The sequence below is a fragment of the Mobula birostris genome, chromosome 8 (assembly GCF_030028105.1).
Source record: "Mobula birostris isolate sMobBir1 chromosome 8, sMobBir1.hap1, whole genome shotgun sequence".
In the NCBI taxonomy this organism is placed as follows: Eukaryota; Metazoa; Chordata; class Chondrichthyes; order Myliobatiformes; family Myliobatidae; genus Mobula; species Mobula birostris.
The window spans coordinates 101,612,246-101,631,993 of record NC_092377.1 but is presented as its reverse complement, the minus strand read 5'-3'; the positions used below and the strand labels follow the sequence as shown (position 1 = coordinate 101,631,993).

At 42.8% G+C, this 19,748-nt stretch overlaps 1 protein-coding gene across 9 annotated transcripts in view; it reads left to right on the top strand.

Annotated features, from left to right (window-relative positions):
• hmbox1a (homeobox containing 1a) overlaps positions 1 to 19,748 on the top strand; it is a 74,399-nt gene that overhangs the window by 17,592 nt on the left and 37,059 nt on the right. For all 9 annotated transcript variants that reach the window (XM_072265819.1, XM_072265817.1, XM_072265818.1 and 6 more), the window contains exons 2-4: positions 7,586 to 7,705; positions 10,617 to 11,096; positions 13,345 to 13,430. In XM_072265819.1, coding sequence (XP_072121920.1) covers positions 10,627 to 11,096; positions 13,345 to 13,430 — 556 coding nt within the window. In that variant the 5' untranslated portion in view covers positions 7,586 to 7,705; positions 10,617 to 10,626. The remainder of the gene's footprint in view (positions 1 to 7,585; positions 7,706 to 10,616; positions 11,097 to 13,344; positions 13,431 to 19,748) is intronic.

Sequence of the window (19,748 nt, the reverse complement as noted above, 5' to 3'; positions counted from 1 at the left end):
GTACTCCGAAACCTCATTCTTATTAATGGACTCCAACATCTTTCCAACCACTGTAGTCAGGCTAACTGGCCTACAGTTTCCTTTCTTCTGCCTCCTGATACTCTCGTATTTCTGGCATTCTGCTCGTCACCCACGGTGAAGACTGATGCAAAATACTTAAGGTTAATTTATTATCAAAGCTTGTATCCATATACTCTGAAATTTGTGTTTCTCCAGATAGCCATGAAACAAAGACAGAATATGACGGTAATTCAGAGAGAAACATCAAACCCATCGCCCCCCGCAGTACAAAAAAAGAACAGCATCCTGATCATCAACCCCTCCCCCCACGCAAAATGGAACAGGAACAACCCCTTCCCTGCACAAAAATCTAGCAGAACATCTTCCCCCCCCCCAAACACCCTCCCCTCATACAACAAAATGGAAAAGGAAGGGTAATTTAAAAAAAATATAAAAACCCTAAGTCTGAAAGTTTGTCCTCCATTTCTTTGTCCATCGTTTTCCAGCGGTCTAATATTCACTTGTGTATCTCCTTTACTGTTCATCTGAATAAGCTTTTGGTATCCTCTTTTATATTACTGGCTAACTTGCCTTCATATTTCAGCTTTTCTTTCCTTATGGATTTTTTAGCTGCCTTCTGTTGGTTTTTAAAAGCTTCCCAATCCTTTACAACTAATTTTTGCTTCAAGAGTAAATCCCGAGGAAAATTTGGGGCTGAAGCAATGTTCTCTCTAAGGTGTGCGCATGCAGACATCTTTTGCTTCTAGCACACAAAGGAACTTAAACTGCACACAAAAAGTTGTCAGCCTCTACCTTGGCACAATCATACACAATCACATTTTCTTTTCCAGTTTCTGATGTCTTGCCACTTGCAGAAGTTCTCCGATGACTCTGCGGTGGTTGGGTGTATCTGAGGTGGGCAGGAGTCAGAGTACAGAGGATTGATGGACAAGTTTGTGGGGTGGTGCGGGTGGAATCACCTGCTCCTGAATGTGGCCAAAACCAGGGAGATGGTGATTGATTTTAGGAGCAAGAGGACAGTGACGAGTCCTGTATATATTCTAGGAGAAGAGGTTGCGTTGGTGGAGGAGTACAAATACTTGGGTGTTCACCTCAACAACAGACTTGACTGGAAAACCAACACCAAGGCTGTTTACAAGAAGGGAATGAACAGACTCTATTTTTTATGAAAGCTGAAATCCTTCAATGTGCGCAGCAGGATGTTGGAGATTTTTTACCAGTCTGTTGTAGTGAGTGCAATCTTCTTTGCTGCTTTATGCTGGGGGAGCAGCATCAGTGTTGGTGATGCAAAAAGTCTAAAGAAACTTTTCAAAAAGGCTGGATCTATCCTTGGCTACAATCCGGACTCTATTGAGTTGGTGGTGGAGAGGAGGTCACAAGGCAAAGTGTTATCCATTATGGACAATCTGGCACATCATTCTCTTGACCTACTGATTGCGCAGCTTTTCAAACAGACTCATTCAGCTCTGCCGTCATAAGGATCGTAACAGAAAATCTCCCCTACCAAATGCAATAAGCAACAGTTCATCTCTGTGTGGCAAGAGAACACACACCATAGTACAATAGTCTCTGCTTTATTATTTTGTACATTATGATTGCACTTGGTACATTATTGTGTATATTATTCTGTACATTATTATTAGTTAAGTCTGCAAGTGAGTTTTTAAATGTTACTGCTGTAACAAAAGAATTTCCCACTCAGGATCAATAAAGAACATTATTATCATTATTATTATTATGTGGGCAATATTGACAACATGCAGATTGCAATGATTTGTCTGCAGATTTTAGAACTGGCTTATTTATACTGTTTTTATTCAAGAAATTATTGAATCATTGTCTAATTCCAAAGCAAAGGGCATGAAGTGCAACAGAACTGCTAGTTCATTTAAAGCAGAATGGCTTAATGAAACAGCAGAAACTTGTAGTTACGAGAAATATTGAGTTAACTTCTAGCGTTGTCCTCCAACGGCCCATTGAGTTCTTGATGTGTCTTTAGTGTCTTGTTTACTTTATACTTTTCCAATCCAAAAGACAGGCATTCTGGGATCGATCTGTGGGGCATTGTGTCCTATGCTTTCTGGTAGTTGATCCAGGCTGTGCTTGGGTTGGTTTGCCTGGTGTTGGAGTCTCGCATGACTGCTTTGTCTACCAGTAGTTGGTGCTTGGAACCTCTGGATCAATTAGCAATCCCCCTTTGAGCAGGGCTCAGGAATTTACACACGTTCTTTCAGCCTGCTGCCTATGATGCCTGATAGGAGCTTCCATGTTGTTGTCAGGCAGGTTATAAGCAGTAGTTTGATGGTCCTTTGTGAGGATCCTTCATTATGAGTATTGTCCTTCCTTGAGTTAGCTAGTCAGGCTGGGAGCCTGCTTCAAGCAGCGGGTTCATTTGAGCTGCCAGCCGTGTATGTAATGCTGTTAGCTTCTTCAGCCAATAAGTGTGGATCATGTCAGGCCCTGGTGATGTCCAGTTCTTCATACTTGCTACCCATTGCTGGACATCTACCGCTGTGTTGGTGACTGGCTCTTCCTTGGGAGATTTCAGAGCCTTGATTGCTCTGGGAGTTTGCAGAGGCCAGCCATTGGACACTGGTGTTATGTGATGTTTCTTTCTCCCATAGACTCTTCCAGTTGCTGTTTTGGTTGGTTCACATACTGGTATGTTGTTGCTCTGAAACTGTGGGAATAGTTTCCCTGCTGATTTGGAGAAGAGTGCATTTATTTGCTTGGTCTCTCAGTCCTTAGTGTCCCTCTGTGGTCTAGTAGCCAGAGCTGTTAACTGTTGCTTGATGGTTTCCAGGGCTTCGGCAATGGACATACCTCTGTACTTCCTTAGTAGCTGAGATGAGTCTTTGGTCTTCCCAGCCTTCTGCAACTCAGTTAGTCTGCTGACCTCTGCCCTTGTGGTTTTCATCTTGGTTTCCAATTGCCATCTCTGAGGGCTTGGAGAGGAGAACGTACTCTCCACTGTATTTCATTTTGGAGCCCAGCATTTCTAGGACACCTGCTGCCAGTGCATATATCAGGGTATTGGTCTCAGTTATGTTGGACCATTGGCTGCCTCTGTCTGATGGAATTTTTTCACTAAGTCTGGGGAGCCTAGATTTTTGATTGACAGTCGCCAATTTAGCTATTAACCTCTCTTTGATTACCCCCAGGTGATAGTTGAACTTGCATTTCCTGTGTATAAGATGATGCTATTACTTTTGCGTAATCTGTTAGTTGTAGAGATGGGGTTTTATTCACATTTCCTGATTGGCTCGAATTTGTGGTGATAACTGCTTGGTGCATTGTGATTGTATGTCTTCCAATTCAAGATGTGATAGCAATCCTCTGTTGACAATGCTTGATTGCTGGGTAACCAGTTGTTTTTCCGTGAATGTGGATAACTCACTTAGTTGTTACCAGAGTCCCCACGAGTGCTTGATGTATCCTGTTTCGTATAGGTTGCTGTTAAGGTAGCATTCCATTATGATTATGAGGACACACAGTCCCCTTTTATTGTCATTTAGTAATGCATGCATTAAGAAATGATAAAAATGTTTTTCCGGAATGATATCACGAAAACACATGACAAACCGACTTTAAAAACTACAAAAACCACATAATTATAACATATAGTTACAACAGTACAAAGCAATACCGTAATTTGATAAGAACAGACTATGGCACAGTAAGAATCTCAGAGTCTCTCGAAAGTCACATCACCTCACGCAGACGGTAAACCCCCAGCACCACCAACTTGCTGATGCAGCATCCTGGAAGCATCCAACCACAGTCCGACTCCGAGTCCGTCTGAAAAACCCCAAGCCTACGACCACCTATTTGACACTGAGCACCATCTCTACCGAGCGTTTCAACCCCGGCCCTGGCAACAGGCGATACGCAAAGCCGAGGATTTGGGGCCTTTGTCTCTGGAGATTCTCGATTGCACAGTAGCAGCAGCAGCGAAGCAGGCATTTCAGAAGTTGCTCCAGATGTTCCTCTGCGCTTTCACGGCTGTCCCCATCAAATCGGATTGATGCACGGCCCCCTAGTTACACATATCGATATTCATTCGGAACGACCGCACAAGCTGCGTCACGCCGCCATCTTCTCCTTCTCCTCATTCCATGTTATCCAGTCTCATCCATTTATGATTTGTTCCAGTAGCCAATTTCTCCCTAGATGGTCCTGGTTCCCCAAACATTGGTGTGGACCTTGTTAGTGTGTGTGGGTGTGTATGTATGTATATGTATGTGTATATATGTATATGTGTGTGTGTATGAGATGAAATCATTTTAAGCAAGCCAAGAGTTTTGCGGATTATACATTCCACCCAGCTGGCAAAGAGAGTTTAAGTTCCTAAGTGGGTACCCATCCCGAAGAAGCAGTAAGTATAGGAGTCTTTGGTGAGTTCCATTCTCAAACTGGAACTTCATAGTGGAAACTGCTAGGGAGTGGTGATTTTTCAGGTGTGTAATCCTTCCATGGACAAAGGATTTGATGACGGTGGACAGTGTAAAGTACAGCAATGCAGTACTATAGGAGATTGCGCATTTGGGAAATAAACAGTTAATTCTGTAGCCCTCACATTATTTTACCTCAGTCCGAGGAGCAACATTGACATGGAGACTGAAGGACAGCTGTATCCCACTGTTACCAAACTCTTGAATGGACCTCTCATTTGCTCAAAGATGAACCCTTGATCTTGAAGTCAAAATCGGAATTAATTTGTGCAGGAAATTATATAAACAAATACAACAGCTTACGTAGAAGAAGTGATGTTCATACGAAACAAACTGCACCTCTAGAAAACAGTGTACCTCAGTATGACTAGGACCGTGTCTTTGCAGTGAGGTTCACTGGTGCTTGGAGAAAACCTCAAATGAATTGCCACAAGGATGGATACTAGCATACAAGAATAGAAGAGAGGAATAAAATGCATGAACAAGCGAGCTTGTTAGTACTACGGAAGGCAACAATGCCATATTTGTAGAGTTGTAGCAAAGTACGGCACAGAAACAGGCCCCTTGGCCCATCTGGTCTGGGCCAAACCATTTAAACTGCCTACTCCAATCAATCTGCCATCCATGTACCTATCTAAGTTTCTCTTAAACATTGAAATCAAGCTGGCAGCTTTTTCCACACAGTCTTGACCCTCTGAGTGAAGTTGTTTCCTCTCATGTTTCACTTAATCATGACCTTTCACCCTTCACCCATGACCTATTTCTAGTCCCACTCAACCTCAGTGAGAAAGCCTGCTTGCATTTACCTTATCTATACCCCTCATACTCCTCATAATTTTGTATATCTCTATCAAATCTCGTCAGTCTTTTATCTTCCAAGAAATAAAGTTCTAACCTATTCAATCTTTCCTTGTAATTCTGGTCCTCAGATTATAAGGAATAGAGAGAGAGATTTTTTAAAAATCTTGATTTTCCCGATTATAATGAAGATTCCCAGACCATAGATGTTAACTGTTTCTCTGGCCACAGATACTGTCTGACCTGCTAACGTTTCAAATGCTACTTGTTTGTATTTCAGATTTTCAGCATCTGCACTTTTTAGATTTTCTAATCTGAATGCATCCAGCATTTATGAGGTGATCAGTGCATTCAAGACACACAGAAATAAATGGGTAACATCAGATATACCTTTCAAATTGTTGAAATGTAATCAAAGTCAGGAATAAAATATCTCAGGTTAATTAATTTTAAGAACAGTGGTCAAAAATTTCAAGGAAGAGGGTATATTAAAGAATACAGATGTTAATTTTGAGAAATGAACCAACGAGACAAGAAGCATTAGTGGGAGCCCCCAAACAGCATTGATAATGGAGTACATACACCCAGTGGCCACTTTATTAGGTATCTTCTGTACCTAATAATAGGGCCCCTGAGTGTATGTTTGAGGTCTTCTGTTGCTGTAGCCCATCCGCTTCAAGGCTGGACTTGTGCATTGAGAGATGTTCTTCTGCATTGAGAGATGTTCTTCTGCACGCCATTGTTGTAAAATGTGGTTATTTGAGTTACTATCGCCTTCCAGTCGGTTTGAACCAGTCTGGCCATTCTCCCCTGACCTCTCTCATTAACAAGATATTTTTGCACCATTCTCTGTAAACTCTAGAGACTGATGTGCGTGAAAATCCCAGGAGCTCAGCAGTTTCTGAGCTACTCAAACCACCCTGTTTGGCACCAACAATCATTCCACGATCAAAGTCATTTTGATCAGATTTCTTCCTCATTCTGATGTTTGGTCTGAACAAGAGCTGAACCTCTTGACCATGTCTGCATGCTTTTATGCTTTGGGCTTCTGCCACACTATTGGCTGATTAGATATTTGTATTAACAAGCAGGTGTACAGAAGTTGTCACTGAGTGTAGATTAGTACATTATTGATAAATAGGGACCAGTTTGGAGTTACCAGGTCTGCCATGAGAAAGAATTCCTAGATAGTCTTTCATATATGGATTTATAAGAGAAATTGTTACTCAAAGTGCCAAAGTACCTCCACAAACAAATCCATTGACATCCTAAAGTTTGTGGATGACATCACTGTAGATGGTCTCATCTCTAATAACGACGTGACCTGCTGTCAAAGAGAGGTAGACCATCTTGCAGCATGGTGTGCTGATAACAACTTGGAGCTTAATGCTATTGAGATAGTGGAAATGACTTCCACCGACAACCCTTGGAACCCTATCTGCCCCTCCCCCCATGGAAATTAATGGTCAGGTTGAGTCTGTGGTAGGGTCATTCAAATCCCCGGGCACTACCCATTACCGATACACTGAAGTGGGACAAGCAAGTTACACTCATCATTAAGAAAGCCCAGCAGAGATTGTTCGTCCTCTGCCAGCTTTGGAAATTTAACACTCAGGGTGTATCCTGATGGATTTTCACTCATCCATCTTTAAGTGTTGTAACTACCTTGATACTGTTTCGTTTCCCACCACCACCACCACCCCCCTCTCCAAGTCCAGATTGCAGAGGGTGGTCCAGTCAGCAGAGAAGATCAATTGCTGTCAGCAACCGGCCTTAAAAGACCTGCTCATCGCCAGAGCAAAGAAAAGAGCTGGGAAAATTACTGCTGACTCCATCCACCCTAGCTGTCACCTAATCACTAAAATGCCATCAGAGAGATGCTGTAAGTCCATCACCACCAGGACTACGTCATCTCCGAACCTCCTTTCCTGTAGCTATCCATCTTCTCAACAAAACTCACTCAGATCTAATACCGAACAGCCCCTGTATTAACATCTGCTAAATGCTCTTTCCTGTTCTCCTTGTTCTGTTCACATTTATTTAAGTTTGATTATTGACATTTGTGCATGTGACCATTTTGCTAATTGTTGATTACTCATGGCTGTTTGCACTGTTGTCTTGTAAATTGTTCGTTACTGTTGTGTTGTCTGTTATGGTATTATCCTGTGCTTTATGCTTGGCACCGAACCACAATCAATTCTAGTATGTTTCAAATAGCGACAATAAAGTGATTCTGACGTTAACAGGATACGTCACATTATAGCTGTTGGACTTGGTTACAGGTGCTTCTTAACTGCACTGTGTTTACTTCTCAGCTGGTGGACCATTACCCTCTGCCCTGCATTCCATGAGCAATCTCATCATTCCACGGACTTGGTGTCAGCAGATGAAAGTTCCATGGGCCTCTTGACATAGTACAAATGTGGACAGAAAAGGTAAGAAATCTTCAAGGTTTAAAAGTTCAAAGTACATTTATTATCAAAGTATGTATACATTATACAACCTTGAGATTCGTCTCCTACAGGCAGCCACGAAACAGAAATCCAAGAGACCCCATTTAGAAAAAAAAGACTGTCGAACACCCAATGTTTAGAGAAAAATTAAAACAAATCATGCAGACAAATAATGTTCTGAACGAAGTTCTCAAAGAGAGTCTGAGACCCATAGTTCAGCGAAGAGCTGAGTAAGCATCATGGAGCAGTGAGCTGAACCATCCCCTCCCTGTCCTTGGGCCCCGACACGCTGACCTTTTCAATCTGACTCAGAGCCTAAATTGACCTCCAGGCTGTGGAGCCTGGGCCCCGACAGCTCGATTTGGCCCGAACTCAACCTTTCCAATTTGGCCCAGTGCTTAAATCTTCGTCCAATCAAAACATCAGAACGTCAGTCAAACATCGGAACCAATCAAGTTATTCATGTGAAGGTCATTTCATAAATGATAAATCAGTCTTTGTTGCAGCAATATTATACGGATATTCGGTCTTCTAGTATTATAGTGGAAGCCAACAAGTTGTTGGTTTGTTTATTTATCTGGAGATACAGTGCGGACGGGCCGTTCCAGCCCAACAACCCAGCTATTTAACCCTAGTTGAATCCCATGATAACTGACAATAACCAATTAACCCACTAACCAGTACGTCTTTGGACTGTGGGACGAAACCCATGTGGCTCATGGGGAGAATGTACAAACTCCATGCAGGTGTTGGTGGAATTGAACTCCAGAAAGCCCCGAGATGTAATAGAGCTGTGCCACTGTGGGGTCTGAAAAGTTAATTGGTTTTGAAACATGAAATGGATTTTCTAATAATGTTATGGTGCATTGAGGATTTTATGAGAGGTGGGATTAGTGGGGAATGCTCCTGCCAGATTTGCCTCTGAAGTATGTTGCGTATGAATGGAGTAAGAATGCCAATGGGGTGGTATGCTTTAAAAGTTTTGACTGAGTCATTTTAGCAATGGTACAAACCCCATTTCCAGAAAAGTTGGGATATTTTCCAAAATGCAATAAAAACAAAAATCTGTGATATGTTAATTCACGTGAACCTTTATTTAACTGACAAAAGTACAAAGAAAAGATTCTCAATAGTTTTACTGACCAACTTAATTGTATTTTGTAAACATACACAAATTTAGAATTTGATGGCTGCAACACACTCAACAAAAGTTGGGACAGAGGCATGTTTACCATTGTGTTACATCACCTTTCCTTTTAATAACACTTTTTAATCGTTTTGGAACTGAGGATACTAATTGTAGTAGATTTGCAATTGGAAATTTTGTCCATTCTTGCTTGATATAAGACTTCAGCTGCTCAACAGTCCGTGGTCTCCGTTGTCTGATTCTCCTCTTCATGATGCGCCATACATTTTCAATAGGAGATAGATCTGGACTGGCAGCAGGCCAGTCAAGCACACGCACTCTGTGTCTACAAAGCCACGCTGTTGTAACCCATGCAGAATGTGGTCTGACATTGTCCTGCTGAAATAAGCATGGACATCCCGGGAAGAGACGTCGCCTTGATGGCAACATATGTCTCTCTAAAATCCTAATATACGCCTCAGAGTCAATGGTACCTTCACATACATGCAACTCACCCATGCCGTGGGCACTGATGCACCCCCGTACCATCACAGATGCTGGCTTTTGCACCTTTCGCTGATAACAACCTGGATGGTCGTTTTCATCTTTGGGACGGAGAACTTGACGCCCGTTTTTTCCTAAAACTAGCTGAAATGTGGACTCATCTGACCACAGCACACGGTTCCACGGTCTTTCGGTCCATCTGAGATGAGCTCGGGCTCAGAGAACTCGCCGACGTTTCTGCACAGAGTTGATGTATGGCTTCCTCCTTGCGTAATACAGTTTCAAGTTGCATTTCTGGATGCAGCGACAGACTGTGTTGAGTGACAATGGTTTTCCGAAGTATTCTCGAGCCCAGCTGGCTATAATTGTCACAGTAGCATGACGGTTTCTTAAGCAGTGCCACCTGAGGGCTCGAAGATCACGCGCATTCAGCAGTGGTTTCCGACCTTGCCCTTTACGCACTGAGATGTCTCTGAATTCTCTGAATCTTTTCACAATATTATGTACTGTAGATGTTGAAAGACCTAAATTCTCTGCAATCTTGCGTTGAGAAATGTTCCTTTTGAACTGACTAACAATTCTCTCACGAATTTTGGCACAAAGGGGTGAGCCACGACCCATCCTTGCTTGCAAAGACTGAGCCTTTGATGGACACTACTTTTATACCCAGTCATGATACCTCACCTGCTACCAATTAGCCTGCTTAATGTGGAGTCTTCCAAACCGGTGTTACTTGAATATTCTGTGCACTTTTCAATCTTATTTTAACTCTGTCCCAACTTTTGTTGAGTGTTCACGTGAATTAACATTTTACAGATTTTTGTTTTTATTGCATTTTGGAAAATATCCCAACTTTTCTGGAAATGGGGTTTGTACGTAATGGATAAGTTATGGTGTGGGAGAAGTGAATGAAGCCCACCAAGACCGAAAACCCACTTGACAAAGAGAGAGCTTCCCACGCGAAGGAGCCCCAGTAAATTCACCACCTGATCAGTTGACTGCATGTGCACTCGGTACATTCGTGCAAGGTTCAAAGTAAAAATACCAGTTACACATTATATCCTTCTGAAGTTGCAGTATCAGGAGAGCATTTAATGATGCTTGGGTGAATCCTTATTTCAGAGCTTATTTTATTTCAGTAATTACAGGTTGCACAGTGCAGGATCATAAAAGTTATTATTTATTATGGCATGAGCAATGTGGACATTCTGAGGTCTCTTTCTGGCACAGTTCAACTAAATGTCCTTTCTGTGTTTCCTGCAGCTGCACCATAATGTCGCACTATACGGATGAGCCTCGGTTTACCATTGAGCAGATCGACTTGCTTCAGCGGCTCCGTCGGAGCGGGATGACCAAACGGGACATCATCCATGCTCTGGAGACCTTGGACCGTCTCGACCAGGAGCATGCGGAAAAATTTGGCAAGCGACACTGCTACGGCAACAGCCACTCTTCCTCCGGCAGTAGCAACCACTTCACTGCCTCGTCCTCCTCTGTCACTGCTGCCACGCAGACCCCGTACAGCGGCACGTCACCATCACCAAGCAACAGCTATGATACCTCCCCACCCCCGTGCAGCACTCACATGAATGGGCGGGAGAGCAATAACAACGAGAAACTGCCCATGGTCAATGGTAGGCTGTCACCCAGCCGTTTCCACAGTAACGTCAGCCAGAGGACGTGCAACTTCCATCCAGTGGAGGAAGAGATGGACCTGGAGGAAAGAGTTGAGGAGCTCATGAGGTCAGTTCAAAGTGACTGTTAGATCATTTTGTTGAGGTACAATATACAGAAGAAGCTAAAGAGGTAAGCAGACTTTAAACTGGCCTGTCCTGGGGTTGGAGGACTGTGTGTGTGTGTGTGTGTGTGTGTGTGTGTGTGTGTGTGTGTGTGTGTGTGCGTGCGTGTGTGTGTGCGTGCACGCGTGCTTAGGGAGGAATGGGGCTTATTTTGCTGCTGTTGTTTTGGCACTGGTATTCAGTTTTGTTGTGTTCTACGTTGTCCTGCCATGCATTGTGGGCGTGCTATGTCAGCGACACATGCGGGCTACCCCAGCACACCCTCGGGTGTGTTGGTTGTTAACACATTTCACTGTATGTTTTGATGTACATGTGATAAATTTGAATCTCAAATCTGATGTTGATAGACTTTTACCAGGCATGGAGTAAGTGATATGAAACAAAGAATTAAGTATGTTACAGAGTGGTAGTTTGAGTGCTAATTGACCTGCTGGTGTTTCTCTATAGTGCCCCCACTAGTGTAGTGTGCATTTTTCATTTCTGCGTCCACCTAACTGGCTCAAAAGGCTTTGGGAGATGATTACAAGCTACATTGGGACTGTGAAATCGACGCATGTGATGGAAGCATTTGAGGAATGGGGAAATGTTTACTAGGGAATTATTTATTATTGTCCCATGTAAGGAGATACAGAGAAAAGCTTTGTTTTGTGTGGCATCCAAGCAGATCTTTCGTATGTAATACATGGAGGTAGTTGGAAAGGACAAACAGCAATGCAGAATACAAGTGCAGCAGAAGAGGTAGGCAAGTAAGGTGCAAGTGGCAGCAATGTCGGTTGACATAACACGGGTTCACCTTTATCGTACAAGAGGTCCATTTAAGAGTTTTCACAGTGGAATAGAAGCTGTCCTTGAGCCTGGTTGTCTACATTCTCAGGCTTTTTTTTTTACCTTTTGCCCACTGGGAGTGGGGAGAATAGAGGTTGTCCAAAGTGGGAAGACATCTTTGATTATATTGTCTACTTTCCCAAGGCAGCAAGAAGCGCAGACAGAGTCCATGGATGAAGGCTGGTTTCCTATAGGATAGAAGATATAGGAGCAGAATTAGGCCATCAAGTCTACTCTACCATTCCACCATCCCTCTCAACCCATTCTTCTGCCTTCTCCCCATAACCGTAATCTGAACTAATCAGGAACCTATCAACTTCCACTTTAAGTATACCCAATGACTTGGCCTCCATGGCTGTCTGTGGCAATGAATTCCACAGATTCACCACCCTCTATCTAAAGAAATTCTTCTTCATCTCTGTTCTAAATGGACGTTCCCTCAATTCCAGGGTTTGCTAACCTGGAGAGCATGGAACCCTAGTTAATGGTAGAGGTCCATGGCATAAGAAAGGTTGGGAATCCTGCTCTATTCGGAGGCTGTGGCCTCTCGTCCTAGAGTCGCTAGCTATAGTAAACATCCTTTCCACATCCAGTCTGTCTAGGCCTTTCAGTATTCGATAGGTTTCAATGAGATCTCCCCTCATTCTTATAAACTCCAGAGAATACAGGCCTAGAGCCATCAAACGTTCCTCATACATTAACCCTTTCACTCCTGGAATCATTCTCATGAACCTCCTCTGGATCTCCTCCAATCTGGCACATCTTTTACATAAGGGGCCCAAAACTGCTCACAATACCAAGTGCGGTCTGACCAATGCCTTGCCAAGCCCCATTATAGACTGTAATAGCGTAATAGACTGAGCTGTATTCAAAACTCTCTGCAGTTTCTTGTGATCTTGGATGGAGCAGTTGCCATATCAAGCCGCGGTGTATCTGCATAGGATGGTTTCTGTGGTGCATCTGTATAAATTAGCAAGGGTCATTGGGAACATGCCGTACTGCCCTGGTTGTTTGAGCCTCATTACTGACCTCGTTATTGCAGTCTACCTTGTCTTGGTCCTTGCTCTTCATGGCTTCCCTGCATTGTACTTTCTCTGTAACTGCACTGTTATTGTTTTCCCTTGTACTACCTTAATGCAATGCCATAATGAAATGAACTGTATGAATAGCTTATAAAACTAAGGTTTTTTACTGTATGTGACAGTAAAAGATAATTTCATATCCAATCTTTTGGGGTGACTGATCAAGATTTGCTTGAAGCTAAATTCTAATCAAAAGGCATCTAGGAAACATGTTTTAATGTTATTTCTTTATTCACCTTCCAAACCTCCTCCCTCCCAATCCCTACTTGTGTTTTCATTCTGTAGGAGAGACAGCACCACTGTTAAAGAGGAGATTAAGAATTTTCTTTCCAATCGGATGATTTCCCAGACGATCGTGGGCCAGGTCACAGGTGAGAAGGCGACTGACCAGCCCGTGCTTGAATTCCATATACATTTTTAACAGAGAGTATGTAAAATTCCTTAGGACCACTTTGTCAAGCACCTCCGCTCCATCCACTTTAAGGGGAATTTCTTTCCAATATTTTTTTATTAAATTTATTAAATTTCATATATATAAATACAGAATTCGTAAGGATACTTATTATAAATCAAAATAAGGTAGCACATAATGCACTATATATAAATCACACTGATAGAATCACGGTATCCCATATTCATGATCAATCAAATAAAATAAGTTGAATTATGAAATACAATAATATGGTTAATTATATTATTAAAAAAAAATCTACACCCACTACCAAGACAAAGCTGGTTGGTAAAAAAAAACAAAAAAAAGAGTACTTCACCATATAATATTTTATAATAATAGCCCAAATCTATATTTTAATAACAATAACAATTCAAAGATTTTCAAAATAGTTCAGAAAGTGTCCCCATAACGTTTAAAAAAGGGGAATTTCTCAGTGGCCAAACATTTTTAATTCCAACACACAAAAGGCTGGTGGAACACAGCAGGCCAGGCAGCATCTTTAGGAAGAGGTACAGTCGACATTTCGGGCCGAGACCCTTCGTCAGGACTAACTGAAAGACGAGATAGTAAGAGATTTGAAAGTGGGAGGGGGAGATCCGAAATGATAGGAGAAGACAGGAGGGGGAGGGATGGAGCTAAGAGCTGGAAAGTTGGTTGACAAAAGGGATACAAGGCTGGAGAAGGGAGAGGATCATGGGACGGGAGGCCTAGGGAGAAAGAAAGGGGGAGGGGAGCCCAAAGGAAGATGGAGAGGAGGCAAAGAGTTATTGTGAGAGTTAGAGGGAGAAAAAAGAGAGAGGAAAAAGGGGGTGGGAATAATAAATAAATAAATGATTGATGGGTTAAGAAGGGGAGGAGGCGTATTAACGGAAGTTGGAGAAGTCGATGTTCATGCCATCAGGTTGGAGGCTTACCCAGACGGAATATAAGATGTTGTTCATCCAACCTGAGTGTGGCTTCATCTTCTCCCTTCTCCAGCCTTGTATCCCTTTTGCCAATCAACTTTCTAGCTTTTAGCTCTATCCCTCCCCATCCTGTCTTCTCCTATCATTTCGGATCTCCCCCTCCCACTTTCAAATCTCTGACTGTCTGTTCTTTTAGTTAGTCCTGACGAAGGGTCTCGGCCCAGAACGTCGACTGTGCCTGTTCCTATAGATGCTGCCTGGCCTGCTACGTTCCACCAGCACTTTGTGTGTGTTGGTTGAATTTCCAGCACCTGCAGATTTTCTCGTGTTTGCGTTTTTAATTCCGTTGTCGGTTCATGGCTTCCTCTTGTGCTATGATGAGGCCACTGTCGGGGAAGAGGAGCAACATTTCATATTCTGTCTGGGTAGCCTCCAACCTGATACCATCAGCATCAATTTCTCCTCTGGATAAAAATTGTTTTCCTTCCCCCATCCCTCTTCTTCTATTCCCCACACTTACCTCTTCTCATCTGCCTTTCGCCTCCCCTGGGGCCCCTCCTTCTTCCCTTTTTCTATGGTCCACTCTCCTTTCCTGTCAGATTCCTTCTTCAGCCCTTTACCTTCCCCATCCACCTGTCTTTAGCTATCCTCTTTCCCCTCCCCCCCACCCACCTTCTTCCCCCTTTCCCTTTCAGTCTTGAAAAAGGGGCTCTGTCCAAAATGAACAACTTAATTCCTGTCCATAGATGCTGCCTGACCTGCTGAGTTCCTCCAGCATTTTGTGTGTGTTGCTCTGGACTTCCAGCATCTGCAGAATCTCCTGTGTTTATGTAAAATTCCTGCTGTGTTCACCTACATGTATTGACACGAAAATGCAGCCAATGTAAATTAATGTGGGCTTATTAGGTTAATGGTAAGTTAAGTGAACATAGGACATAAAACATTACAGCACAGTACACGCCATTTGGCCCACAATATTGTGCCTAGCTTTTAACCTACTCTAAGATCTAACTCTTGGTTCCTGCATAGCCCTATCAGGATAAGTTGAGTGACCTAGGGCTTTTCTCATTGAAGCAAAGGGAAATGAGAGGTGGCTTGACTGAGGTGTATAAGATGGTAAGACTTTTCCAGGGAATTGGGAGGAAAGCATGGGGGGGATATCAGAGGTAGGTTTGTTTACACAGGGTGGTGGGTGTGTGGAATGCGCTGCCAGGAGCGGTGGTAGATGCAGATACATTAGGAACTTCGTAAAAAAAAAAACACTCTTGGATAGGCACATGGCTGAAACGTCGACTGTACCTCTTCCTATAGATGCTGCCTGGCCTTCTGTGTTCACCAGCAATGTTTATGTGCGTTGCTTGAAATTCCAGTATCTGCAGATTTCCTTGTGTTTGCTGAAAGAAACATGGAGGGCAATACGTGAGGTTAGAAGGTTGGCACATTGTGGGCTGAAGGGCCTGGACTTTGCTGTACCTGTTCTATGCAGAGAAAGGGAAGTGAGGGTTGTTGTGGGCAAAGAGTAAATAGATAAATAGGAGGGTCTGTTACTGGGTGGGAAGGTAAGAAAGATCTGTGCTGTAATAGAAATGCTGGCTGAACAAACTACCACATTAAGTTAATTACATGCAGCAAACTGAAAAGTGTTTTTAGAATTAATTATTTAAACATTGCACAGAGTGCTGACTGAAGACTGGGACGTACTTTTTGATTATCACCTATTTCAATATATACAGTATTATATTTAGCAAAGTGTCAGGCTATTATACTTCATATAACAAATCAAGCTGTAATTAGAATCAGAATCACATTTATTATCACCGTCTTGTGTGACATGAAATTTTTTTGCTTTGTTGCAACAGTAGAGTGCCAAGACATAAAAATTGTGATATATTACAAAATAGTGTGAAACTAAGGAATAGTGAGGGAGTGTTCATTGGTTCATGGACCGTTCTGAAATCTGATGGTGGAGGGGAAGAAGCTGTTCCCAAATCATTGAATGTGGGTCTTCAGGCTCCTGTGCTTCCTCCTCGATGGTACTAAGAAGAGGAGGACATGTCCCAGATGATGAGGGTTCTTAGTGGTGAATGCCGCCTTCTTGAGGCACCATCTCTTGTAAGTGTCCTCGATGGTGGGGAGGTTTGTGCTCGTGATAGAGCTGGCTGAGTTTACGATGCTCTGCAGCCTCTTGGGATCCTGTGCATTGGAGTCTCCTTACCTGGTTGTGATGCAACCAGCCAGAATGCTCTCCACTGTACATAAGAAAATGTGAAAAGCTGCCCACCTTTTCCACTGCTAATCCCTCAATGAGGGCATGTGCATGTTCTCTCAACTTCCCCTTCTTGAAATCCACAATCAATTCCTTAGTCTTGCTGACGATGAGAGCAAAGTTGTTGTTGTGACACCACTAGAGCAGCCAGTCCATCCCCCAGTAAGCTTTCTCATCACTGTCTACACCAACAGCAGCAGTGTCATCTGTTAAGTTATAGACCGGCTTTGCATGCCGTTCTGGTATCATTTGTTGGATATTTAGACCCTACATCTCTTTCAAGTTACTTTATGACTAGACAACTTAATAATTGGTCTTAATTTAAATTGATTTTGGCCTGACTGTGAGGGCTTCAAGTGACACCGTGCAGCAAAGCTGAGGGTCACGAAATGTAACACTAGTATTTACATTTTGGCTACATGTGCATGGACATCCTCATATTGCTGTTGGTTTCGTGATAGTGTTAGGTCATCAGCAACAATGAATGTAGAATTGAGTCAAGTTTTATAAACAAACATAAACATTTATTAAACTCTAACTTAACCGGAAGTTAACTGCTAAACGGCAACTCTGGAACAGTTCTTAAAGTGGTAAATTCGAACACAGTCTTAAAATGGTAAATTCAAAAGTCCAAGTGATTTACACAGTCGATAAGGAGAGACTTCTCTGGAAATGGATTTCTTCGAAGACGTGACATTACTGCTGATTCTGTCCAAAGGGTTCACGGCGAAGGAAATAAAACGGCTTAAAGGAACTGACCTTTTCCTGGCGAATGAACACTGCACAAATCTTCCTGTTCTCAGATGCAGGCCACTATTTCTGAACGAGATTCAATAAGGTCAATCCTTTATGAAACCGCCGAACGACACCAACTTTACTCAATCCTTCAGGTCCCCGTACTTTAGTAAGGTCTTCAATCTCCAAGACTAGACTTACAATAGAAAGTAAAACTCCACTTTAAAACAAAACTGCGTCATAAGACGAATACGCAGCATAACGGAGTAACTGACGAATTAAACAACGAATCAACTGCGTAACAACAGGGGTTTCCCGTTATATACCTGTTGAGAACATGTCATCATGTGACCTCACACTGGCGGGAAAATTACATTGCCCTACCATCACAGGACCATTACATCATGCTCACAAGATACTCAATTACATCATGGTCATAAGACAGACACAAGATACCCACGAGGTATGTAACAGTAGTTCTGGCATTAACATTACTACCATTTCTGAAATATGGAAGTACCACATAAATAGTTACCTTTGTGAGTGAAGTTTATTTATTGAGTTCATTCTTTACCACCCCAAAATCCATTAAATCTCCTGTTACAGTTCTAATTGTACAGTTAGCATGCTTTTCCTCAGTGATTACAAGTTGGTCTTTGCAAACATGCTAGGAGAAGAATTGTTGGCATGTGGCCAAGTGGTTAAGGTGTCAGTCTAGAGATCTGTAGGTCGCTAGTTCGAGCCTCAGCTAAGGCAACGTGTTGTGTCCTTGAGCAAGGCACTTAACCACACATTGCTCTGCAATGACACCGGTGTCAAGCTGTATCGTCCCTAGTGCCCTTCCCTTGGACAACATCATTGGCGTGGAGAGGGGAGACTTGCAGCATGGGCAACTGCTGGTCTTCCATACAACCTTGCCCAGGCCTACGCCCTGGAAACCTTCCAAGGTGCAAATCCATGGTCTCATGAGACCAACAGATGCCTATAAGGAGAAGAATTTGATCCCTGTCCAATTCCACTGATTCCACCTCGGAAATGTGTGTATGTTAGATATCTGATCATCCTTGGTTGTAGCACACAGATCTGTACGTGTCTAGGACAAAGAAGCATGCAGGAAATATCATTGCAGATACTACCCATCCTGTAAACTGCATTTTCCAAAAAATATCCCGTCTGGAAAGCACTAAAGGGCTATTAAGACAGAAACTTCACATGGTCTTAAAAGTTTCTTCTCCTTGGCAGTTAATCTGATCAACCATCCTGATCTAATTAACCAACCCCACCCCTTCTATTTATTACCTCAGTCACTGCACTATAAACACTTAAAGCCCCTCTTTATGGTGCTGATTACATTGTAAGAGGAGGTTATTTCCAATGCTAGGACCAAAGGGCAGTGCCTCAGTGTAGGAGGATGTCCCTTTAGAACAAAAATGAGGAATTTCTTTCGCCAGAGTATGCTGAATCTGTGGAATTCGTTACGACAAGTGGCTATGGGGGCCAAGTCATTGGATATACTTCAAGTGGAGGATGATAAATTCTTAATTAGTAAGGGTATCAAAAGTTATGGAGAGAAGGCAAGAGAATGGGGTTAAGAGGGATAATAAGTTAGTCATGATGGAATGGCGAAGTGGGCTGTACTCATGTGTTTTATGGTCTAAATACACACTGGCATTTATCTATTTATGCACGTTTTATTCCATATCTGTACTATAACCTCTGTTTATTTTTATATAACTCTTTGTTCTCATAATCATTGAATGTTACTGCTTTTTCTTTTGTTGCACGTTGTGCTGTGACCAACACACCACAGCGAGTTCCTAATGCATGTAAATATCTATGGCAAATAATAATAGGCATCCATTAGTCTCATGAGACCATGGATTTGTGCCTTAGAAGGTTTCCAGGATGCAGGCCTGGGCAAGGTTGTATGGAAGACCAGCAGTTGCCCATGCCGCAAATCTCCCCTCTCCACGCCACCGATGTTGTCCAAGGGAAGGGCACTAGGGCCAATACAGCTTGGCACCGGTGTCATCGCAGAGCAATGTGTGGTTAAGTGCCTTGCTCAAGGACACAACACGCTGCCCCAGCTGACGCTTGAACTAGCGACCTTCAGATCACTAGACCGATGCCTTAACCACTTGGCCATGCGCCAACATTATGGCAAATGATGTTGATATATTACAGTCGGGGTATCATCAGCAATGGTCAGTGATGGGAAGACACCAGAGACTTGTCACTGGGTCTAATGGGGACAGACTTGGGCATGAGGTGACGTGAGAGAAGATGCTAGATAACCGAAAAACATGCATCTGTGTATATGGACATTAAT